Source organism: Podarcis gaigeae, assembly GCF_964106915.1.
Source record: "Podarcis gaigeae genome assembly, chromosome: 1".
NCBI lineage: Eukaryota > Metazoa > Chordata > Lepidosauria > Squamata > Lacertidae > Podarcis > Podarcis gaigeae.
Window position 1 is genome coordinate 44325308 of NC_139678.1, and position 26431 is coordinate 44351738.

The 26431-nt window shown below is 41.8% G+C and overlaps 1 protein-coding gene across 2 annotated transcripts in view; it reads right to left on the minus strand.

The window, feature by feature from the left end:
* SPTBN5 (spectrin beta, non-erythrocytic 5) overlaps nt 1-26431 on the minus strand; it is a 110072-nt gene that overhangs the window by 54680 nt on the left and 28961 nt on the right. For both annotated transcript variants that reach the window (XM_083746069.1, XM_083746070.1), the window contains exons 15-31: nt 25149-25279; nt 24361-24612; nt 23269-23556; nt 20202-20445; nt 18289-18428; nt 17773-17872; nt 16155-16325; nt 15153-15317; nt 14357-14583; nt 13298-13484; nt 9891-10091; nt 9147-9263; nt 8161-8324; nt 6564-6696; nt 4116-4261; nt 2701-2815; nt 403-513 (exon numbers count right to left, since the gene is read on the minus strand). In XM_083746069.1, the coding sequence (XP_083602195.1) occupies nt 403-513; nt 2701-2815; nt 4116-4261; nt 6564-6696; nt 8161-8324; nt 9147-9263; nt 9891-10091; nt 13298-13484; nt 14357-14583; nt 15153-15317; nt 16155-16325; nt 17773-17872; nt 18289-18428; nt 20202-20445; nt 23269-23556; nt 24361-24612; nt 25149-25279 (2892 nt within the window). The remainder of the gene's footprint in view (nt 1-402; nt 514-2700; nt 2816-4115; nt 4262-6563; nt 6697-8160; nt 8325-9146; nt 9264-9890; nt 10092-13297; nt 13485-14356; nt 14584-15152; nt 15318-16154; nt 16326-17772; nt 17873-18288; nt 18429-20201; nt 20446-23268; nt 23557-24360; nt 24613-25148; nt 25280-26431) is intronic.

Below are 26431 nucleotides of genomic sequence, written 5' to 3' on the forward strand. Positions count from 1 at the left end.
AAGAATAAGGAGGATGCCATAGCACATGCACAGGAAGGGAGGGCGCCAGAGGGCACCAGAGAGTCTCAAGAGAGCCTTCTTGAAAAACCTAACCTAATAACACAATGTGAAATCATATTGTGGAGAAGTGGGTAACTCCCCCCCCCCCAAAAAAGTGTTTTTATTCTAGTTTCACAACAAGAAATTCAATAAACTCAATGGTGGCATTGATCTGATGGAAATAAAAAAGCAGTAGTTTTGTCATGCAAATGGGAAGATAGAGGATCAGATTTTTTAATTTTTTGTACAAATGTCTAGTTATTGTTTTGGAATGAACCATCTTACAAGATAATGAGCAAATTATGAGATGCCAGAAGGGGCTTTGGCTTCCAATTGCCATCTGTGAACTGCTATGTATCTTACCTGTTGCTCATTCCCAGACAGTTCATGCTCGAGGGTTGCAAGTTTGCGTAGCTGGGACTGTACACCACCCAGGTCTCTAGCAATGTTATCAGGGATGGCCTTGGACTTCTCCTAGTGAAATAATATGGGGAAGCTTGCCGTTAATGGGTTGATTATTTGAAACAAAGTGTAAATATATTATTGTTATTTCATTCACAAATCACTTCCTATGAAGCATCTTGAAGCAATTTCAGAATGCACTAGACGCACTTATAAAACAATTAGATAGATAAAATCAATTCCAAATAGAATAGAGATAAAAATCTGCACAGGTGCTGAAAAGAGAATGGGAGGGAGTTTCAAAGGGGAAGGGCCATCAAACTAATTCATCACCCCTGCATTGTACAGATTGGGTCTCCTGATGAGATGGTGTCCAAAGGAGGCCCCCCTCACAGTGGCGTCACAACAGGGGGGCGTGGGGGGCAGTACAACCTGGGTTCCATGTCTGCGGGGGTGACAAGAAGTCGCCCCGTAGGGGCTTGCGGTGGTGCGAGCAGCCATCGCGCCCCCACAGCCGCATGTGGAGGATCCTATGTTTGCAACTGCAGCCGTGAGCAGAGGATCGGGGCGCCTGTGGCAAACCGCTAAGTACAGCGCATGTGCGCCGTTGCAAGCATGCACTGTACATAGCAACACCACACATGTGGTGTATAGCAGTTTGCCGCTGGCGCCGCTCCAGCACTGTACAGACAGTGACAGGATCCTCTGCTTGCGGCTGTAGCCGCAAACGGAGGATCCTCCACATGCGGCTGTGGCGGCAACGGAGGGATCCTGGCACCGTCTGTACGGCGCTGGAATGGTGCCGGCGGCAAACCGCTATACAGCGCATGTGCGGCATCACTACGTACGGCGCATGCGTTATATATAGAGCGATGCCGCACATGCATCCTATGTAGCGATGCCCGCCCCAGGTGTCACAACACCTTCCTTTGCCCCTGCTCCCTCATGCAGTGTACATCAACCAGTTTGGTATGTAAGGGATGAGACAATCTTATTGGTCCCAAATAGTATAGGGAAATGCAAAGCTAAGCCACAGTATATGTGTCAGTCAGGTGTACTTATGCACATATTGTTCCCATTCACATATAGTATGGAGGCTGGAGGCTGGGTTGTGTGCCTGTTTTTCCCCCATAAAGGGAAGCACACTGATGAGGAGAGCTAAACTCTTCCCCCCCTTGCCTCACAGCACCCCATTGCATAAAACACTTTGTTCCCCAGCCCAGCCCTATTGCTAGAATTGAGCCAGTCTGAACGAGGTTAGGGAGGGGAGAGTTCTGCACCTTCATCCAGGCAAACCAATTACCAAGCTTGGGATGTGCATGGAGCAAGTGTGTGAGTAAATAGCTTATTTATATTTAGTTTATCGACTGCTGTTTTTCTGTTTTGCTTTTACATGTTTATGGCCTATCTAGCTATCTATCATCATCATCATCATCATCATCTGTCATCATCTATCATCTATCTATCTATATCATACTGTAATTTTACATTTTGTTGCTGTTACTGTCATGGCCTGTTTGGACGCAGAGGGAGGAACCAGCTGGGGACCCATCAAGGGAAGAAAGCTCAGAGCCCAGGACAACAATGCGTGGTCAGAGGGAGAAGACTGGGAAGAGGAGGTGTCAGAAGCTGAAGAGGTAACAGGGCTTAGTGAGCTGGGAGAGTCTGTGGCAGAGAGTAGCTCAGAATCAGAGGCAGAAGCTGAAGTAGCAGGAGGGTGGGATGAGGGAGGCCAAGAGGCAGAGATGAGTCAGGCTGCTTAAGAGTCAGAGGTGCCTCTCCCTCCTGCTGTGACAAGCTCCCCTCCCTGCTTGTTTCCCAGAACAAGGAGGCATGAAAAGGGTAGAAAGGTTGGCTGCATGCAGGCAGGCACAGTCTCCAATTGCTTGGAAAAAGCCCTGGAGAAGAGGGGACTTAGATGGCCATGAAGAGATGGGGACTTTCAGTCTTGACTGATTTTCATGAAGACCACCAGGCATGATCTGCTCTGCTCACTAGGCCTGACACTCGTCCATGTCTGTGGAGATTGTGTTTTTGCTAATAAAGAGTTAACTCCATTTTTGAACTGTGTGATTTCTGACCAGCACACTCCTGTGACAGTTACCCATATAGAGTGCCAAGTATGGGAAAGCCGGGATAGATTATGCTAATGCATATGCATAACACTCTTCTCTTCACACCTAATGTGGCCCTCATAGGACACAGTAGATGGGCAGAAACAAAATACCCAATCCATATATTTTCCAGCATGATTATAACCTCAGTGTGGACAATGGCTTCCATCAGGTCTTGCAGACACTTGTGTATTGACTCAGCATCTTGTAGTCGTTCGCCTTGAAACTTTATCATCCCCAGCAATTCATCCCAATTGTTCCTGATGAGGGAAACAGGTTGAAAAATGTGAAATGGAACCAGTGCTGGTTCTAGTTGTTTATGCATGCTGAAAGCATCTTTAGACAACTTAAAATATTGTCGATTCCAGGCTCATGGCTTAGCAGTTCCACAACAAACACATGCTATAATCCAGCAATGGGGATCTGTCAATGGGCCAGCTCCTTATCTCCTCTCCTCATAACTATATCAGATGATATAAATACACCTTGCATCATAATTATATCAGGTGATGGTCACTGAGACTTCACAGCAGCATGCAGGATTGCAAACAGACCTGCGTGGTGCTTTGAAGTGCCACTGATTAGAAGGCTTGAAGTCATCAGCTATCAGGTGATGGGCAGTGACTTCAAGCCTGCTTTTTGCCAGGAATGACTACGTGATTGGGTTCCTCATGGGGAACTCCACTGCACAGCTGATCCAGCCACATCTCTGCTTGCCCCACACCTGACATCACATATGATGTCAGGTGTGGGATAAATGGGTGTGGTTTGGGGGAAAACAGCCTCATGGGCCAAATTGGCCCGTGGTCTGGAGGTTCTCGACTTCTACTATGAACCATAAGACAAGCCTTGGTTGGTTACAGTTCATGGTTTGTCTGGATATATTTAAACCATGAGCCTGAGTTTGAACAACATGTTAAGTTAAACTATGGCTTAGTGCAGCAGCAGAAAGGCTAGAGGAAGAAAGCAGCCATGGTTTCCTCTCACCCATACCCATGTCCCGAGTGTTTCCATTTTTCCTTGTTTGTGCTAAGCCATTGCTTGGCTTAGTGTTACATGAAAACTGGGCTGGGCTGGTATGCATAGTTTTGTACAGTATCTATTGCTTGCTTTTCCTCTAAAGAAGAAGTCCCAAACAATGGAACCTTTCTTCAAGGTAACACAGTTAGCTAGGAAAGGTCTAGCCTCCAACAGCTGTAGCTAGTTCTGTCCTTCTTTACCGCTTCCTGTTCCTAGGCATAAAGTGGTCTTGGGAAGAAGACTCCCTTCCACTGTTGTCTTAGAGGACAAGGCCAGTCTCCTATGCACACAACTCTAAAGGGTCAATGAAACACTTCTTTGGAATGGTCAACTGTCAGCTGATCAGTATTTCACAAGTTAGTGATAAATCAGAAGGACCAGCTTTGTGTGCCAAGGAAACCATGATGAAGATCATTTCAGAAAGCTTTTGGTCTTTGAGATCTTTTTTATATATTATTTAATTAGCAAGGATCTGGCTGTGGCCATTTCCTATTTCCCTGCCAGAAGAGAAAGCCAAGATGACAGAAGATCTCCTCTTACCGCAACTGTTTCTGTTTCTTCCGAATCTCCCGGGATTCAAAATGGCCACGATCCACCATATCCTCTGCTAGCTGATAAGATGCAACAACTCTCTTGGCAGCAACTTCCATCTGGTGCTGGAGCGTTTCATATTTGGCACAAAGATGCTTTCAGAGAAAACAATGAGTGAGCAGCAGAAGAAACACACACAGTTCTGGGACACACGCTCTTAGCTATCAGCATTGTTCCAAACATTCTGTGTTGCTCTGACTGTTCATTCAATTAAATCTAGCAATAGCTCAGCCTTGCTCTCTCCCAATATATCCTTGCCCAAGTGCTGACATCTTCAGGCGAGTTAGTAGTCTCCTATGGCTCAGATGCATGACTTCTACCCAGCAGGACCTGTGTGTTTAGTATTGTGGCCGCAATTTTATGGAAATCCCTCCCAGTTTAGGTCAGACCGGCCCCAATTAGGTCAGACTACTACTACTACTTCTTATTCTTCTTCCAGCAGATGGGAAGTTTCATTGTACTGAGTCTCCTGTGCACTGCTTAGAGACTGCTGCGATTAAGGAGCATGCCAATGGTTGAAAATAAATAAATAAGTAAATAAATTAAGTTAGTTGCTGATCTCACAATGCCAGTTCAATGGGAGTTCAACAGGCTAATTCAGACATGTTCAACCGGTCGACCACAATCAACAGGTAGATCCCCAGGTGATCCTGTTGGATTGCAGTCGATCGTGGGATCCTTATCAATCACGGGATTAAAAAACCTGGGGAATGAATGTCTCCGCTCTCCGCCCCCCTGACTCTGTCTCTCTGTCCCATCACGTGGGCAGTTGTTTGGCATCTGCTTTTGCGCTGCGTGCGTTGGTTAGTGGCGGATTTTTTTGTTGAGTGATTTATGGCATTCCCCCTTTAAAAAAGTTCAACAACTCTGGGTACTCCCTCCTAAAAAAAGCTCAGTAACTCTGGGCAATCCTCCCCTTCCACCCACCCACCCACCCACCCACCCCACACATGCTAATCCTCCCTCCAATGACAATGGGTAGATAACTGCCAGTTCTTTTTTTTTTTTATACTGGGAGTAGATTGCAGTCTCTTGGGAGCTGAATGTGCCTGGGCTAGTCTCTCATGACTAGAACACTGCCTTTGACTTTTAAAGCCCTTCAGAAATTGGGAATGGGATACCTGAAGGACCACTTGTCTCCACATGTCACTGTCTATCAACAAAGGCACTTCGTCAGGTGCCTCCATGATCTAAGGTGTGACAAGGGGTGGCTAAAGGGGGAAAGAACTCACTTGCAGAACCCTGAATATGGAATACTATCCCCAGGGATGTTCTCCTAGTGCCTTCCTTGATGTCATTTTTGTGTAAGGCAAAGATCACTTTTATTTTCCCATAAAAAAAAAATCTCTCTACATTGCTTTTATGCTGCTGTTGTCTTTTTTATTTTGGTAGATTGTTTTTATACTGCTACTTTAAAGGCAGAGGTAAAGGTAGCCCTGATCATTAGGTCCAGTCGCAGACGACTCTGGGGTTGCACGCTTATCTTGCTCTATAGGCCGAGGGAGCCGGCATTTGTCCGCAGACAGTTTTTCCAGGTCATGTGGCCAGCATGACTAAGCCGCTTCTGGTGAACCAGAGCAGCGCACAGAAACGCCATTTACCTTCCCGCCGGAGCGGTACCTATTTATCTACTTGCACTTAGACATGCTTTCAAACTGCTAGGTGGGCAGGAGCTGGGACTGAACAACGGGAGCTCACCCCGTCGTAGGGATTCGAACCGCGACCTTCCAATCGGCAAGCCCTAGGCTCAGTGGTATAGACCACAGCACCACCCGCGTCCTTTAGATTATGCTACTTTAGCGCTACTTTAGATTATGCTTATTTAATATTCCTGTTTTAATGTTTTTTAAAAAATATTTAAGTTATCCTGTGGAACTTTTCAAAGGTGAAACATAATACAAACACAGCAGTTGCTGCTTTTCAACTTTGGTTAAACCACCCATCCCCAAATTACAAACGTTTGTTGGGAAACAAAAACCGAGAGTGTTTCAGAAAGGATTATCAACCAGGTTAATTATAACCCTTCAAACTTATTTCACTCAAGCATACTGTTTGTACATTTCTGCATGGCTTATTCAGTCATTTGAAAAACATCCCTGAAATTATTGTATCATTTCTTCATTGACATCTTACAAAGGATTTGGCATAATGATTAACCACAAATCAGCCACAATGGTTTCACCACTTGCACAATCAATCTTAAGTCTGCTAGATTCCTAAATTGTCAGCTTGCGAAAGCTAACAAAACTAATTCACTTCTTGATATTACACCCAATCCTCTTTATGAAGGCTCATCAGAGCTTGGTAGTTGTTTCCATCAAAATATTTTGGTGTAACAAAGCTTTGTTAAGCAGGGTGCATTTTAATATATCTTACTGTCTTTATAATATAACTTACAAGGACGTGTTCATAACTGGTCCCATAGCCATCGGAACTGGCTGCCTGCTTCTGCTGACTGATCCAGTCTTCCAGATCCTCATATTCCCTCAGAAAGTCATGCAATGTAAGAGTCTCCTCCAGCCTTTTGCCCCTTTTTTGGAGAGAGAAATAGATAATAGCAACAGTGCTGTCAAGGCAGGACTTTTGCAGCAGATGTCCAACAGAATGACCAGTTGGGCTGGCTGATCACATTTTGAAGTAAGTGAAATAAATGAACCATCTAAAGGGGCTGGAGGGAAATCATAAGACCATTAAATCCAGTGTCTAAAATTACCTGGGAACTATACAAATGCAGTTGAGATATGTATGTTCCCCAAAGTCTGTTGGGGATCTTGCATGATAGCTAGAGAATGTACTAAATTCAGTTGAGATATACACTTTCTCCTAGGCCTGTTGGATTGTGCATATTGACTGGGAAATATGCACAATTCTCTCTTCATGGGTGTATTATGTATACATTCTCCATGAGGTCTGGTGAATGTGTACAGCGGTCAGTTGATATGCTCTTTAACCTCAACTTGCACTGCATATATATCAATATCATAGGTATACTTAAAGAAATTGATTCCTTTGAATTTTCAAGAGAACTGATTTGACCTGTATATCCAAGACTAAAGTATGAATCACAATGCAATGATATTGGTATTTCTTATATTGTATCTTTTTTTACTTTTTCTGTAAGCTACTTTTGAGATATGTAGTGAAAAATGGGGTATAATTTCCTGAAATAAACAAACACTGCAACCTCTGTCCAACAAAGTCCTGTTAGCACTTTGTACAGTGGGACTTCCGCTCCCTGCACACACACCCCACCAATATTTTCTGGGAGTTCTGTCTGGAACAATGCCTCTTTCTGGAGATTTGATGGAGGAGGAGTACATCTGCTGCCTTCTAAGAGTGCTTGTTATTTGTCTCCACTTGGTAAACAAAACAAAACATTATAGGTTTTCAATACTTTAGGTAGTACTAATGATTCAGGGATTGTCCAATGTTCTGAGAAGTAGGAAGTGTGCAACTGTACTATATATGCATTCATCAAGATTATATTGTGAACCACCCTGTGATCCTTAGATGAAGGGCGGTATAGAAATTTAAGAAATAATAATAATAAGCATGATCGAAAGCCAGGGCCAGCTCAAGATACTTGTGGCCCATGATAAATTGTGAGGTGTCCCCCACTCCCATTCCATTTCTAGAAGCTGACTGGACTGCCAGCTGGATCTTACTTCAACACTTGATGTCAATGGGATGACATCTTCCAGCATACCCGAAGGCAGCAGTCTAGTTTAGGGGTATCTGATAGGCCTGTGGCACACATAGCTCTGATCTCCAACAGAGGGCAACAGCTGAGTTGGCAGGGCTCGGGAGAAATTACTGCCCCCCAGCATCTGCTGCCTGAGGCAATAGCTTCACTCTGCCTAATGGTAGGGCCATCCCTGCCTAAAAAGCCTCTTGAAGGGATCAGAAGCTTTGCTATTGATTTTCATATGGTTTGGCAGAAGATCAAAGCCCAACAAAATACCATACAAAGAAACTGGGACTGTTATTTTCTTACCTTGCTATGGCCATATTTTGCAACTCCTGAATCTGTGATTGAACTTGTTCCTGAGGTGCGTCAACTTCATCATAGTGGATGGAGCCAGAGAGGGGCAGCATTTTGGCAGTTTCGCCTAGTTCCATTACTAAATTCTGATAGATGTTGATTTCATGCTCCAGGGCCTGACAGAAAGCAAAGTTCTAGCTGAAGTAAGAACTTAGGTAAGGCCAAACATACAAAGTTGAGAAGCAACAGCTGAGGTGCCAATGTGAGGCTAGAACTTTTATTGATAATATTATATTCATCATCATACATGTTATATATTATTTATTTCTATACAGTTCATATTTGATTTGACAAATGTTTCAACAAACATCAAATAGATTGAGACTAAAACAAGGGTATTGAGGCCAGACATTTTCCAGCAGATTTATTCCTGGCAAAAGCAAACAGTCTGCGTATTTAATTTTTGCCACCTTCAGGCAAACTGCAGGAGCCAATTAATATACCAAATATATGGATGACTCATTATTGGAAAGGCTAAGCTATTGCCTGGAGAATTAGCTGTTTTCCAACTAAGGAAAGGGCATTATCACTTCATGATTAAATCTTACAGAACTGGTTCTGGGGGCAGAAGTCTTACATATGGCAGTCCAGCAGGGCTCTATAACACAGGCCTGCAGCAAGGGTTCACCCAGGACAAGGGGAGAGAGGGTGGGGGAGATTCTGGGGACTGGGGTGCACTTTGAAGAACCACATACAGTTGATTCACTGTGCTGGAATATTATAAAACATTGACCTGCTATATGCTTTTAGTGAAATTTCCCCACTTTGATCAAGACGCAGCCATTTTAAGATTAGCCTCCACAATGTGTGTGGCCATTGGGCAGGAATCCTTAAGGGTAACCTCAGGCTAGGAAAGAAACTATTCAATCTCTTCAATAATACCTGCTACATTCATTGGGGCAGGGGTAGTGGGGGAGGCAGACTGTGCACAGAATTACCTTATGTTTCTTAATGAGTTTTTGAGTTGCAGCGCCATCTTTGCCACACTCTTTGCTGGTTACCAGTGGGAATTTCTCTGCTACCCAACTCTCCAGGTCCAAGATATCTATTAAGTACTTTGTAATTTAACATAAAATAAAATAAAATAAAATGGTTATTGTTATTTTTCTCCTTAGGGAAACTTTTCCTGCAAAATACTATTGTTACAAGTTAAAAAGCAATAGATTCCGCAAAATGAGAAGCTTGTTGAAATATGCAAAATAGAGGGTGGAATTCAACGTAGGGCTAAGGAGATCATTCTGTAATCTCTCCTTTCATCCAGCATGTGTGGTTTTGGGGGTTTTGACAACCGTCTGGAGAAAATCTGAGGGAAAGATGTGGAATGGGAAGAAGCAGGGAAATCGCTCTGGCAGAACCCCTTCATCTCCATTCCAGATTGTATCTAAGCCTAAGAATATGTGATTGTAATAACACAGATTCTGTTCTGTTTACCCCTGCCTCCACTTCCCTTTTCTGTCACTGTCTCTCTTTTGTTAATTTTTTTTCGATAATAGGCTCATTTGAACAGGAATATGTCCTCTTGAATTTTATAAAGATATCAGTGGTAACCCCACATTTGTGAACTGTTACTCAGTTGCAGCAGACACACAGAGTTCATTCAAATCCTATAGACCTTTGGCACCTTGTGGACTTAAGGTACATGGCTTGCAAACTGAGTGAAATCAATATATAGTGAAATATACCTGATGGAAGGCAACAGATTGCTGTAGCTGCTTGATTCTTTCCTCACATGCTTCCTCCAGCTCCTGCCAGCTTTTGCTCAGTTCCTGGCACTTTTCCTTTACTCTCTGAGACGGGACAGGCTTGCTATCTGTCATGGCTCTTCCCATCTCCAAAACCCTAGAGACCTGCTGCTTGTGAGCATTCACTTCTACCTGCAATTCCTAGTAGAAGAAAAACATGCAGAAATGCCATGGAAAGGTGAGAGGTAAGGGCTAAAAGTAGTAAAAAGAGGCATTTATAACAACTTAGAAGGTGCTTTCCATTTTTCAGAGCCACCAGGTTATTTCTGGAGTAAAACCCCCCAAAGTCTAAAAGGTCAAATACTATTTTAAAAATAATAATGCAGGTGTTGATAATCCAAATGCCTGGAAATTCATTTTTGGAAGGCGAATCTCCTTGCAAATTAATTTTGGAAAAGGAACTTATTGTAGGGAGATATATGGAAGGAAAAACACACATTTTGTGGGGCTGGAGTTCTGTTGGGTCTAAATGTTATAGGAGTGTAGAAGTGAAATAAATTTGTAAACAGAAAGTTCTTTTCAGCATGTGTGGGAAAGAGGAGTGAAAATCATTTGCCATGTAAGATATAAGAAAAGCTCCGGTGGATCAGACCGAAGCCCTATCTACTTGAGTATCCTGTTTCCCGCATTGGCCAATTGGGGTATGAGAGCAATAGCACTTTCTTTCTCTTGATCACCAGCAACTAGCAATTGATAACATATTGTCTCTGATCAGCTTTCTGACTAGTAGCCACTGATAGCTAGAAACAGACAGGCAACATTTAGTAGGATAAATTATTCTGGAAAGCTGAATGCTTGGTGGATTAAAGTTACTACCCTATTTCTTAACTCCTAACAAAGAATTGGTGGTTTTCTATTTGCTACACATTGGCTTTAGCACAGGGTGCTAAATATGGCCTTTATCCAGCAAAAATAAAATCAGGAAATATGTCTTTTGGTTTCTGAAATTTTAGAGAGGGATTGCCATCCTGCATTGCCTTTTTCAATCATATGTGGTTTTTTAAATTGCTGTCATGTTGAAGCATAAACTTTTAAAAAACTTCCTGTCACTCGTAACACCAGAGCTAAGTTTAAATATGTGTCTTATGTTCTGAATATTGTCAAGCTGAGGTGTTTCATTCTGACATTAATTTTCGAGAGAAGAAAGTAAAAACAGATTATTTACGTAACTTCTAAAATGTTGGCAATGCAAAGTCGCGCCGGTCTCCCAAGGGTTGCGCAGAGCTGCCTGCATTCCGAAGCCTGGGCACACTGAAGAGCACGCCCGGGCTTCGCGCAGCTCTCCGCAAGCCTGGGGAGACCGGGGCGACTTCCTGCCAGGCTCCCTAGGCTTGCGGATAGCAGGCTGTTCTCAGGGCTGGGGTCGGGGAAGCTCAGGCTTCCCCCATGCCAGCCCCCCCCCCCCAAAACTAGGTGCATCCTATGGGGCGGTGCGTCCTATGGGGCGAAAAATACGGTAGATTTCTTGGGCATTTTGGAAGCACCAAATGTTTGGATGTTTTTATTCTATGCTTTTAAAATACTATATATTTTCATTACTGCATTTTGTTCCTGTTGTAAATTGTTTCTGAAGTTTTTGTTGCGGAAAGTAATAAAGTCAACAAACCTACCCTAAGGAAATTTGGTTTCTTTTTTCTCCATTTCCACTGTGAATTCTATGCTTGCTAATCTCTGTGCAGTGCAACTAGTAAATGATCCAACTTTTCACTAAGCACATATTTGCAATATTTTCTTCATCCCCTGGAGCCATTTAAAATGAGTGTCTATAGCAGGGTTATAAATGCCTGTAGCCCTTGAGATTTTGTTGGACTCCATCAGCTCCAGGCCACATAACCAAATGTCACTGGTGATGAAAGTTGTAGTCCAGCAACATCTGGGACGCCACAGGCTCCCTAATTCTGCTCTCTCTCTCTCTCTCTCTCTCTCTCTCTCTCTCTCTGTGGCTGGGCTGATTTGCCAAGAGATCCTGCTGTAAGGAAGTAAATCCTCAGATGATTCTATGCGTTGGCATAGTACATTTGCTGTTGATCTGTTTACAAAACACTGCTGTGGGAACACAGTCGTCCGATCCAAAACCCAAATGTAAGCTCCTTTCAAAGGCATTCATCTGCACACAAAATTTCTCATGCTTTCAAGAGCAGTAACTTGCAACAAATTCATAAAATACCAATTAATGTAGCAATATCCCATTACCCCCTCCAGTTACTGAAAACCAAACAATTAAAAACAATACTAAACATGCATACCGTAGCACTTCTGTAAGAACTTATGGCTCATATTTTGTTGAGTCTGCAGGAAAAGGGAATTCCAGAAACATAGGGAAACAGCCATTTTATATTCCAGTGCAATGTGATTCTGGCAAGCACAGCTGGTATATTCAGGGTGGCACTCTTTTTTTTCACTATTAACAGTTTTGATTATTCAAAATATATATATGAGGTGATACAATTATGGAATAGTTCCTATATGCCATCAGATAAGCTTGAGGATATCCCTCTTTTGGAATGTGGCGGGCAGCAAAAATAATTCATTAAAGCCATATTTCTAGGTTGGAAGGTACCTTGTTCCTCTCTCTGCTAAGCACCAGGCTCTCTGCATCTAGAGTTGCCCAGTGGTCTCCAGCTTCACTATGCTTTTGGAGGTCACATACAGTGGTACCTCAGGTTAAGAACTTAATTCGTTCTGGAGGTCTGTTCTTAACCTGAAACTGTTCTTAACCTGAGGTACCACTTTAGCTAATGGGGCCTCCTGCTGCTGCTACCGTGCAATTTCTGTTCTCATTCTGAAGCAAGGTTCTTAGCCTGAGGTACTACTTCTGGGTTAGCGGAGTCCATAACCTGAAGCGTCTGTAACCCGAGGTACCACTGTTCTGCTAAAGTACAGAACAATCAAGCAGAAGAAGAAGAAGAAGAAGTGTTTGGACTTGATATCCCGCCTTTCACTCCTCTTAAGGAGTCTCAAAGCGGCTAACAATCTCCTTTCCCTTCCTCCCCCACAACAAACACTCTGTGAGGTGAATGGGGCTGAGAGACTTCAAAGAAATGTGACTAGCCCAAGGTCACCCAGCAGCTGCATGTGGAGGAGCGGAGACGCGAACCCGGTTCCCCAGATTATGAGACTACCGCTCTTAACCACTACACCACACTGGCTCTCGAGCAAGCATGTTGCCATGGCATTAGGAGGGTGCCACATGTTTACCATCACAGATCTCAGCCCTACAGCTAGGGAAAGAAGCAAACCCTCCTGAAACATCTTCCAGCTGGTTGGAGAATCAGCTATAAATCTCACCCTGAAATAGAACACATGCTGTAAACTTGTGACAGCATCTCTCAGAACGGAGGAGTTACCTTGTGCTTCTGTAGAAAGCTTTGAGCCACATTCAAGGACTGGCCTCGGTTTGTGGAGCTGGCCACTGACATCCGCTCACTAATCCACTTCATTTCCATGTCATGGTAATGGTAGAACTGGAACAATTCCACTCTGGCCTGAAGCAGCTGGCCTCTCTCAGCAAGAGGTTCCTGGAGAGAGGCAAACCTGTGAACCAGATGTTAAAACAATGAAGTTCACACACTCAGCCCAAGAAAATGCAAGATCCCCTCAATAAGCAAACATTCTTATTAGTCAACATAATTGATGGGTCACAAAGAAAAGGTCAGTGATCCAGCTGTTAGTGAAATATCTTCCCCTCTACAATAATGTATAATTCTGAAATGTTGATTTTAATCTTGTGCACCCAGCTTGCTTTCTACACCCACATTGCCAAAACTAATTAGAAGAACCAGTGTAAAATTGCATGTTGGGAATGTTATGAATTATAGAAGCCAGCTGATTCACTTCTCCAATCATACTTCGATGAAAATGATTTTTATGTGTTTGTGTCCTGCTAATAATCTGGTGAAGGAAGCAAGAAAGAATAGTGGCAAGCTAATAATACCAGGGAAGCTGATCAGCATTTTACCGTGAGATACTTTAGGCTGAGGTAATGATTTGGTCATTCCTTCATAGCAAAGTGGGGTTTTGACTCTCAAGTTTCCCACCACATCCAAGCCCAGTACTCTTTTCATTGCACCATACTAGCTCTCTCTGCATTACCTGCTTATGTTATGTTAGGCTTTATTCCAGTGTTATATTTCTAGAAAAAGAGGTGCCAAAACTCACTATGAATACCTCTCTTATTCTCTTAGAATGACAATGGCGCCCACCTGAGAGGTGCCCGAACTGAGTTCTGGCAAATTCCAGCTGGAAAAAAAGGTCATACTTTATTCTATTGTTAAAGTAGTCTTCTGAGTTCTGTGGAACAAGCAGTATCAAACTGTGCTTGGCTGAGATATAAAAGTAAATCATTATGGACAGGAGAATAAGGAAGCCTTGTACAATGCACTATGTTTACAGAAAGAGCAACCCACCATTCCAAATACTTCTGTGTCTCATCCAGAATCCTTTCGCTGTCAAAATGATTTGTCGCCATTTTCTTGGCATGCAACACAATCAAGCTCATTTTCTCAGCCAATCCCTGCATCTCATTTTCCAGCTGACTGTGTTCCTTGAGCAAATTGCGACTAGAACGCATGTCATGGCCCATCTCTGCATCTCGAAGACTCTTCTCAACCTTCTCTATCTTCTCTTCAGCATCCTAAAGGGGAAATATTGACATGTGGATGATTCCCCGCTTTGTTCTCTTTCCTCTGGCATAAATTCTCTGCGGTACTGATGGAATGGTGCAACCATTCAGGAAACTCTGCACCTTGGTTTTTATACCTTGGTGCAGAATCTGCTATGAGCACTGCGAATGCTCACTTTTTGCTGTCATAGGAGGTACATAGGAAGCTACATTATATAGAGTCAGATCATTGATTCATTTAGCTCATGACTGTTGACACTGACTGGAAGAGGCTCTTCAGAGCTTCAGACAAGGGACAATCTCAGCTGTGCCTGTGGACTGAAACTTGGACCATTTGCATGCAAAGCAGATGCTCAAGTATTCTGCTACTTTACATTTTCTTTACTAGTTTGAGAACCTAAAACTATTCACTGGTTAAATACTTTAAAACAGGATGAGGGAACTGTAGCCCTCCAGATGTTGGGTTTCAACTCCCATCAGCCCCAACCAGCATGGCCAACGATCTTTTAAAATTTATGAACCGTGGCAATGGCACTCAGTTCAGCCCTAGCCTTCCTGGCAGAAAAGCACTTGCCCCTGACCTCAAGAAGTTCCATAAGTTGTTCTTGCTGTCCGGCCTGCCTCAGTTTGTCTCCTCGCTCTATCATCTTGCTGTACAGCTTCTCCCATTTCTTCTTCAGCTCTGACATTTTGTCTTGAATGGAATCTGCAGCATAGTGGTCATCCTGAACCAGCTGTTTTCCAGCCTGGAGAGAGACAGTGCATTTGGTCAAGAGAAAACTCCTGTAGCTCTGGTTACTCCTACCTGCCTCTGTTTATGTCAAAGTCATTGTATGTAGAAGAAGCCAGTATCCTAAAAACTGCAAAGTGATGCTCACCAACCAGTCACTGAACAAACCAACAATGCTATACAACAACATTGGTGGCCCTGATTTCAGAAGGCTGAAATTCAAGCTGAACTTAAGGGCAGTGTGTTGTTTTCATCTGTTTTGCTGTAGGAAAACTCTGTTTCCCATCAGTCTTTTGCATGAACTTTAACATCTCTTAACACCATATGATGGGAAAGTGCATGCATGCATGCATGCATACATACATACATACATACATACATACAAACACTTGCTTAGAACATTCTTCCTAATACATAGCTGTAACTGTTGTGCTACTAGACTTCTATTCTTAAAATTCAATTTCTGCTTTTTAGTGTTAGATGCAGGCATCCTAAGTGATATTACAAACAGCAAAGTAAGCAATATACTTGATAGGCACAGTTCTTTGAGGCTCTGTACTTTGCTTCCCCTGAAAGCCTAGTTTTAGGCTTCTGCAGAAAGCGCCAACATGTTTTCAGTTTTAATACTAGAAATTTAATTTAAAAACAAAAATTTAATACTAGCTTTTCAGAAACACAGAATTCCAGATCCAGTGCTGTGTGCTGTGCATGTGAGCACAGGCCTGGTTGTTTGCTATTAGAATCCAGAAATATGCACGGAACTGTTGTACTTACATTTGAAATGTTCTAATCAAACAAGGAATTGTTGGCTATTCTGCCAGTCATCAATATATCTCCATGAGACCAGCCTTACCACCATCAGCTCCACATAGTGCTTCTTATTGGCCATCATTTCTTGTTCTGCAGCTTCATGCTTTTTGAGCTTCCGTAGTATGTTTGTTGGCTCACGGTAGGACTCATCTGATGCTATCTTGTATTTCTCCTCCATCCACATCAAGAGCTCAGCAGTGTCGTGAGTGAACTCCTACAATTGCATTAAATCTCTTTTTCCCCCAAGTATATATTGATACATTAAAACATATATTTACAGGTAACACAATAAAAACAAAAATGCATTAAACATAGTGTGTATTCAATGACAACGTTTAATGTCACATTATGGGATGTTCCTGTGATCCCGACCCTTCGCAGTCACAGCACAGAAAAACATTATGGTTGATTATTTAGAAATTTCTCCTACAGCTGCATACTGATCAAAATACTCTTTTTAGAGCAGGTTAGGTGAACTCTCTCTTATCAGAAAGTTGGAATATATGGTGCAGTGGGCATTAAAGGCAAACTTGGGCCAATCCCTCAAGAACTTGGTGTGGTAATATGTTCCTGCTGATCCACAATGCCTCTTATCCCTCACATATGAAAGTTTGCTATAAACATCACCAGCATTTATTTCATGCCAATGCAGAATACAAAAGTGGCACACTCCCTGCAAAGAAAGCTTAAGAACAATATACCCATCCTTTAAAACAGGCCCCATGTGAACTCGTCAGGTTACACTTTAGAACACCAGTGAAAGGTCACAATACCTAATGTTCCCCTGCGTCAAAAAGTGATATGCTGTGGAAAGCAAACATGTCAAAGAGCAGTATCCAGGCCTAACCTTCTCCCTATGCTAGTGTATACATGCAGGTCATTTTTTGTGTGGGGAGGCTTTTAAACACGTGTTATTCCATCCAGATTCTAGGATAAACTATATGCTCTTTCTGAATATTATAATCCAGAGGTTTTTCAACCTTTTTGAGTCCATGGCTCCCTTGACTAGCTACATTCTTTCTGTGGCACCCATGTGGGGCTCGGGAGCCCAGTTATGTCACCCCCTTGCCTCCAGAGCTTTTTGAACATCCTCCCTTGTGGAGTGTTCCCTCAGCCTCCTTCCCTCTCCCCTCTCATTGGGAGCCCTCTGGGCAGCTGCTGTCACTGCACCTGGTCTTTGAACTGGTACCCCTGTCCCAAAGAGAGGTGCCTCCTCACACTGCTCCACAGGGCCAGGCCCAGAAGCACCCTTCACCTGGGGAGCTTGTAGCCAGGGCTGCTGCAGCAAACAGCTGTGCAAGTCTTGGGGAGGCAGAGACGCAAGAGGGCATCAGAGGAGGGAGGGAAGGAAAGAGGAGCAGAGGCCAGTGTTGCCCGCAGCACCAACTGACCATCATTCAAGGCACCCCAGGGTGCCACAACACACTGGTTGAAAACCACTGTATAATCTGATGTTATGAACTACAGCTGCCATCACCCCTGACCCTGGCCATGACAGCTGGAGATTATGGGAGTTGAAGTCCAAAACAAAAGGAAGCCACTATGTTAGGTACCCCTGAACTGGAGAATACTCAACCTAGGTAAGCAAGTAAGCAAGTAAGTAAACAAACAAACCCCATCCAACCTCTCTACATATGGTTTGTGATACACTGCCCTCTAACCTGTAATAGAAGAGAAGCTAGTAGCCTCTTCTTCCTCTGTTCATTATTATTAATTAGCAATTTCCATCTGTCTCGTATGGCAGCCATCCTCTCCTCAATCCTGTAAATGAAATAAGAGGAGATTTAATTTCTCCAAAAGGTATTACATGGGTTGTGGGTGAGGAGATCTATCAGAAATAATTTACAAAGTTGGTAAAACATTTCATTTGTTTGAGCCTTAGTAGACTGATCTACAGGGTGTTGTGGCAGTTTAGGATAGCTGAATATCTAACTCAAATTAATCCACAGTTTACTCTGCTATTCAGTATAAGACATTTGGATTTTTCTGGCTAAAGGAAGGCAGGCTAATGCTGTATAAATTCCTTTTATAAAGGAATAAAAGCTAACAGCATTAATACATGACACAAAAAATGTAAAGGGCATTCTAATGTGTTTCTTAATATCATGCAAGAATAGGCCTTGGCCTTTCCTGTGTTCCGGATCTAAATAAATGAAAAATGAAAATTAAACACATACATGTCAGAAGCAAAATGGCCCCTTTCCACCAGCTGATATCCATGCTCATTGACTGCATTTACTCGCTTTTTCAGCACCAGTAGCACTCGTTCAAAATCCTCATGCCGCTTCAAGAGGCTCTGAATAGAACCAACGTGGTCCTGAAGATATGGAAAACAAGCATGACTACACCCCACGTTGGCTGAGCACGACCCAACCTCCCACATTAACTGGACCTTCAACCTTCAAATGAAGGTGTGATGAGAACTTCTGTGAACTTGGCAGATTCCCGCAAAAATCAAAGCACTTTTGAGTGGGTGGAGTATTTACAGATGGATGAGGTGGTCAGGTGATTTAGCATTCAGCAGTCAGTCTGCAAATGGTGCTGAGAACGTTGATATGTGATGATGCAAGACTGTCCATGGAGATGGTCATCTTGTCCCACACAAGATGTTCCCAGGAACTATGCTCCAACATCACAACATTCCCACCACCATTCAACACCAGCAGGTTGTTGAATGCAGCCGTTTGCCTTTCCTTAATGTTAAGGAGGCAGGGGGAATTGAAAGATTGTCCTCAGCCTTCTCTTCAAATAGTAAACATCCTCTCATTCTGAATTCTCACTTTGTCCTTTGCCTGCACTGCATGTCCACTGCATTCTCCTGATCTTTGGGTAGATTCCCAACATCCCTAGAATCCAACCAAACACTGAGAAGTCCAGGAGGTGGGTTTGGATGTTCAGATTAGCCCTAATTCCACATCATGGTGCAAGCATATTTATTCCTTCATTTATCATTTTTATCTATTTCATAATATTTATACACTGTTTGATCATGTAAAAAACCTCAAAACAGTTTACCAGAAGTTAAATTACTAAAACAGATTAAAATTCACAACTTCATTATTCTTACAGCAGTTTCGGAGATGACATCAACTATGTTTTAAGTCATAATAAACTACAGCTTATTTTGATGGCAACAAACCAAGGCAAGTCTACGACTGAGGCACTCCATAGACCCCTCTCTTCCTCTGGTGCAGCCGTAAGCAGGAGATTAGAAGATTTTATTTTCTTTCTGATTAACCTAAGTTCAGCATTATATTAAAAGCCTAAACTGTGGTTAATGTAAACCTTAGTTAACTGAAACAAGGTAACTTCATAAACCATGGTTTAAAGTTTCAAATAAACCATAATTAAGGTTAACCACATTTTGTTGGGTTCAGACCACATGACAAACTCTGGTGAATCAAAAACAGAAGAAAAGGTTTCTGATCTCCTACTTTCAGCTGTGTCAGGAAAGGGAAGGGGAAGAGGGGTATACAGGCCCAGTGCTGACCTAAGTTCATTCTCACTACAATAAACCATTCCTTACATGATGTTCAAACACAGCCACTATCTCTGGCATATCTTCTCTGCCTTCTTCATTGTGCAAGCAAGCATCCTTCACAATAAAGTTGTCAGTGAACATGCCTAGGTTTTTCTAGTTAGAATAACCTAGGCTTTGCTAATGTCTCACTACAAGGTTTTCCATGATATCAGAACACATCATCCTTGAAACCAAGGAATTTTCTCTACTCATACAACTCATACATGTATAACAGACGTATATAAAAATACATATATAAATGCTGTCTAAGTTTTCTGCAGAGGAGAACACTGAGATTTTTTTTAGTGGGGGAGGATTAATAGCATGGCTTAATCACCCGCATTCTCAGATATATGCAAGATTAAACTGCAAAAAACCAAGTGTGTTTTGTATTTGTTGTGGTATTTTTATATCTCATCCTAACTTTATAAATATTGGATGAGATCCAATGTAGCATGGAGGAGGTTTTTAAAAATCATTTTTATACCAAGAATTTATTACCTCAGATACAAATTACTAACTTCTACTCTGAATTTGAATATGATCAGCTTGGTAGCCATAAGTATTTACCTCAAGATTATCAGTTCGCAGAAAGGCCTCATGGCTCGAGAGAGCAGCATGGATGCCATTGATTTCTCTGTTGAATTTCTGAAGTTCAACATCTTCCTGGAGCTTCTTCCGCCGCTTTACCCACAATTCATCTAGCTCATTCCTTTGCTGAGCAAGCTTTTGCACAGACTCACAGATTTCCAAAGCCTTGGTGTTGAATGGGCCATCCATTATCTTCTCACCCAACTCTTGCAGCTGCTTAAACCTGTGAAAGTTCCATGTATTATTGTCATAAGTGAAAACCACATCTTCATCAAGAAAATGCATATTTCCTTAAGAATAAATTATTTTAATGACCAGTACTTTATTAATGGAAACCTGTCACTTTTTCAGTCTTCAATTTTCTTTTTTGGAAACTTGCAGAAATGTGATCAATAAATAGCTATATTAAGGACAAAGCAATGAAAAGCTGTTTTCTGAGGAAAGACCATGGGTGGTATCCAATTAAATCATATTCATAGTAGACCCATTAAAATAAGTGGACTAAAGTTAGTCTGGTCCATTAATTTCAGTGCATCTACTCTGAGTTTAGCTTAGTTGGAAACAACTCTGTTTTTAAAGTTCCTGAAATTTGAATTAAATACAATGCTTGCACTGAGGATGTAAAGAAAGTATGCATTTGGTTATGATATTCAGTGTCATTTTGCTGATGAGTCTAACTTCTTTTCATACAATGAACTCTTGAAATATCATTCAATTCAAACATGCACATAGCAACATACACATACAGTACCAGAAGTTTTGTAAGGACACCCATCATAAGTATCTCATGATCTTCCCTCCCAAGTAGAACAGTATTTGGTACCATGTAAGAGTGCTAAACATGTTATGGGACAAAGGTTAATTAACATGGTGCCCTGCATATATCGTTGGACTAAAACTTCCATCTGTTGCAGCCAGCATGGTGAACAATTGGTGAGGCTGTGGCTAAATCAGCCTCATATAACCAACATGGTTAACACTGAGGGGGTTAAGACCATAGAGTAAGCTGTCCTGCCAGGTTTAGCTAGGTCACACCATATCACCTTGGGAGGAAGGGTTACCAAACTCTTTGTTCTCTGATTTCCACCCTACCACTAATGAGGTCTAAGCTGGCTGTTCCCTGTTTAGACCCCATGCCTTAAGCAAGCCATCTTTGTGTTTCTATGCAAATCAGTGATAGAAACTGAGATATAAAAGCTAGGAGGTAAATGGCACCTTAAACCTAGGTTATGGGCGCAACAATAGAACATCTAGGCGTGTATTTTTAATAACAAGGATACAAAGCTGAAAATGAATGAACTGCAGCTAAAATATTATGTTCTTTTTTCACATGGTCTAGTCCTTACCCTGCCCACCCCCCTAATATTCTTAAGGGGGTAGCTGGAAGTGGGGAGGCAGAAAAAGGTCCTCCTTTCCTTCCATTCTGCAGTTTTAATCTGAAATCTTAGACACGCTACTGAGCCCAGAGCTCAGAAACTGCTTGCACTAATGAAATTCCCTGTTGAAACAATGGGAACCTAGAACAATGGGAGTTTTGAACACTGATGCAAATCAATCAATCTTTATTGTGGCCAAAGACCAGACAGCAAAGTTAACAACAGCAGCATAGGCCACATCTGCATCAAGAAGCGGATGTAATTAAAAACTCTATAAACTTATTTACATTAAAAATAACACTCCTTCTGCTAACGTCTGTATTCCAGAGATTAAAATCACTACTCATTCGTCAGCCAAATAATTTTAATAATAATGATAATGATAATGATGATGATAATAATAATAATAATAATAATAATAATAATAATAATAATAATTTTATTATTTATACCCCACCCATCTGGTTGGGTTTCCCCAGTCACTCTGGGAAGCTCACAGCACATATCAGAACATGCTAAAACATCAAACATTAAAAACTTCCTGATACAGAGCAGATGCAGAAACATTTACCACTTATTGGAATCTAAGTTATTCTGCCTGTCTTTTCTTGCTGCTGTATGGAAAAGCACACAAATCTGACCTTTGAAGACTTTGAAACAAACCTTTGAAGTAAACCATTTTTAACTTATGCAGTGTGTGGTCTCTTTCTATTCTAAGGGAAGTGGGGGGACTTTGAAAGCAACTTTGAAGGGTTTTTTTTAAGGTTTAACAGACTATATTTCCACACTTTACTTTGCTGCACGTTCTGTGATTTTAAATCTCTCCTGGGCTCTTTCACCAAAGAGTACTTGCCCTAAACCTGGAGCTAGGCATCCAGGGAATTCTCCTTTTTCATTATACCCATATCTAGTATTTTTCCCTTTTACCAAACCAACACAGACATGATGGGAATTGTAGTCCAACAATGTATGAAGGACACCATATAGGCTACCCTAGTTCAGGGTCTTCTCCTTTGCAGACTTCTTTTATGCCTCTCTTGCAAAATATTCAACACATGTAATTATTATTAATATTCATTATTTCCAGTTGTTATCTCTGAGAAACGTAGAAAACAACAGGATATATTTACACAAATTCTTCAAACTTACATGACCCCTTAAAAGGTAAGGAACCAAATGTTGTATAATACTGTTTTATAATTTATGATAATTTAGAATTTAAATGCATTTTCAGTTTGATACTTCCAACTAATGAAGGTGAATACATCGAAACAGGGCCCTGTCCTGGTTTCTGATCCATAATTGACTTCTGACTTCTGTTCAATGATTGAAACAAAGATCTTCACGTCAAATCTTACTATGGACTAACATGAATTTATCTCTACTCATAAACTCTTATCTTTAATACTGTAACAAATTATTGTGTTATATATATCCTTATGAGTTTGAGTTTGTAATCTCTGAGTGTGTAATCTCTATTTAAGTTTGTAATCCTTGTCAGAATACATACTTTCGAATGGATTAGTTTTTTTTACAATTGAATATTGATTTGCGAGTAGGGACCACTCCCACTATTGAAACTTATATTGGCCAGTGTTCTTGGTGTGCTTTTATCGCTTGCAAAATATGGCATTGGTACACACTCATACACCTTTGAAGAAGATCTTTACCTGTGGTTTTGACTGTGTATCTCTTTCAGCAAATCCTGGTGTTCCTTTAGCAGCAACTCTGCAGAGGCCACATCTACCCCCATTTCCTCGCTGGCCATTTTCTCTCTCATGGCATCTGCCCACCAAAGAAGTCGACGACTGTCTTGCAGGAAGGCCTGTTGGTCCTGTGCTACTTGCAAAGCCTTCCCCTTCTCATCTGCCTTTGACTTTAGCAATAACAGGAGCTCCTCCATATCTTCAACCTGTTCTGTTATGGCCCTGCTCTCTGCAGGATTGGTATCCTTGATCCTGCATAATGAAGCCAAGACACGTTTTTGAATTAGTGCTAGGGTTCGGATCAAGTTCATTATGACCTGAACTGTATTCCACCGGTATCCATCAAGGAATGTCAGCTGGGAGATTTGGTTGGATGTGCTGGAGAAAAGCAAAAACATTTCCTTCTCTTAAGTGCTACCCTCAGCTCCTTGGATGAAAGGTGGGACAGAACAATGTAAGAGGAAAAGGAGGGAACCCTATTCTGCATGCTATGGGGCTTTGAACGTGGGCAGCAATAAAATAATAAATAAATAAATAAATAAATAAATAAATAAATAATTTATTTATTTATTTATTTATTTATTTATACTCTGCCCATCTGGCTGGGCTTCCCCAGCCACACTTTGGGTGGCTTCCAACAAAATATTAAAAATAAAATAAAAATTCAGACATTAAAAACTTCCCTAAAATGTACCAAGATTCTCTACAAATTCCCATGTACATAGTTAGTGTGTGTGTTTTGGGAGATGCCTATGGGTTGTTGAATTGTATAATACGTCCTAAATCCTATCAATGACCGCAAGTGCTGTGGATTATCCATTCTCCACAACCAAACTATATCCAAGTTCCTAATAATTCAGTAAGGTAGAAGACCTGTTTGAAAAAGGAAAGGAAGCCATTACAGCACCCAGAGACAGCAATTCTTGCTGCTACCCAACAAGAACAGAATACATGCCTACCAAAGTAGCCACCAGATCTCCCTATTCTTACTTTAAATCCCCCTGAAATCAGGGCCCCCAGGACCGACTACAATGCACCAAAGGGCTGGTTTCTTACGATTTGGCGACACTCTTCAGGTATTCAATTTTCCTCTCCAGCACTAAGACCTCTCGCTCAAAGTTTGTCAGCTTGTGTGCCTCAGCCGACAGAACAGTAGGCATGTTCCCATGTCCTAAGTCCTCAAGGCGGGTCATCTTGTCTTGTAGTAGCCCTTGAGTATCCTGGCAATCCTGAAGGAATGTCTTCACGTCAGCCACGCCAATCAGCATTGAGCCCTTCTCCTCTTTCAGTGCTTCCAAGCGCTCCCACCTAAGAGCAGAAAAGTAAAGAAGGCTGCTGCAGTGGTGACTATGCTGTTGGACTATGTGATGAGAGAAAGGAACTCTGCACATGCTCTGGGACATTTTACTCTAATGCGTCTCAACATGTGTATCATATTCTTATGAAGAACACGATGGTGGTTTCAGTTTGTAGCCTGCTCTCGTTTGCGTGAGCAAACAGGCACCTCAGTGTTTAAAACAGGGATAGGGAATGTGTGCCATTCAGAAGCTGCTGGACACAAACCTTCGTAAGTCCCGGATAGTAATTTATGCTTGTATATTTCAATTGATTTCTTTTACTGTATTTTTGTGCTGCTTTTCACTCAACGAGTCACAAAGTGGCATGCATACAAAAAGAACAAGAGTAGAACATCACAATTGCAACTTAAATTATATAAAATTAACAAATTATCAATAAAACAACCACCTTCTAGAAAACACTATGTCTAAACCAGAAGTTACATTTAAAGTAAAGCTCATCCCTCGGACATCACGGGCTAACTCTATATATGAACCACCATTTACCTCGCATTTATCTCTTTCTGATGGACATGAATCTCATTCTGTTTTCCAGGACTGCTCTTTGAAAACATATCTGCTAAACAACTGATCTCATCCAGTTGCCTCTTCCCAATAGCCAATTCCGTTAGAAAACTCTGAATAACAGAAACCAACAAAGACAGCAGTAATAATTTATTGTTTAGCTCTTTGAGGTTATAGAATTTAACAAAAAGAATCTTTGGTAACCTGCTTTACACATCAGTATCTAGAAGTTCTCCCCCTGAAATTATAGAATGAAACTGCTGAATTAGAACTGAATAGGGTGTTTACTTCTCAGGAATCAGGCATGAACTGAAATCACCAACTGCTGCTTTTGTGAATGGTCACTTTGCTTATGTAATGGTTTATAAAGAATGGTCACAGACTTTTTTTATATTTCACTGCTGTTTGATGCACTGATTACAACATTTGTGTGTGTAAGCACCCACCAGGGGCGCTGACTTGTCCCCCCACACTTTGAGGGGGCGTAGCCACATGACGCATCACGTGACACCACCCGGCATGTGCCAGGTGGGGGCAGGATGCGCAGAGGACAAAAGCAAAGATCTTTATTGTCCCAGCTGCCGCCTGGCTCCTGGCAGCCCCCTCAGCTTTGGGGAGGGGGGGAGACCCTGCCCCTTGCCCAAAAATATTGGGGAAGCCCCCTCTGCTCCCTATACCCAGCACCCCTGGCACCCACACCCCTGCCAGCTGAGCATATGATGAAGTGAATTGAAGCCCATGCTATGATAAATTTCCTCATCTTTCAGAAGCCACAACTCCTGTTTTTGCTACTACAGACTGAGACATCTCTGGAAGTTCTCTCAAGGTTATTATCTTCAGGTTACTTTCTCAAACAGATTTAATTTACTTCCCACATTAACTTCAGTGGTGTGATGCTTCACTTTTACCTAGTTGTTCCTGTTAACACTCTGAGAAGCAAACAAGTGGATAGTCCACATTCTTTTTTTAGCGAGCAAGAGATGTGAAATAATGTTTCCTTTGAAAATCCACACTTTGACAAACAACATTTTTATATCAACAGGAAATTTCAGAGTGATTAAAAAATGTGTATATTAAGAGAAATCCACACTAAAACACTGCGGGGGGGGGGGGAATCATTTATGCAGAAATGTGGAGAACTGGATTTAAGATTGGAAAAATGAGAAGTTCAGCCCGGTTTGAAAACAATTCAAGACCTCTTGATCTTCTCAAAGTTTATTGATACTGTTTTAATGCACGTCAACTTCTCCATCCAAGTGTCTTCA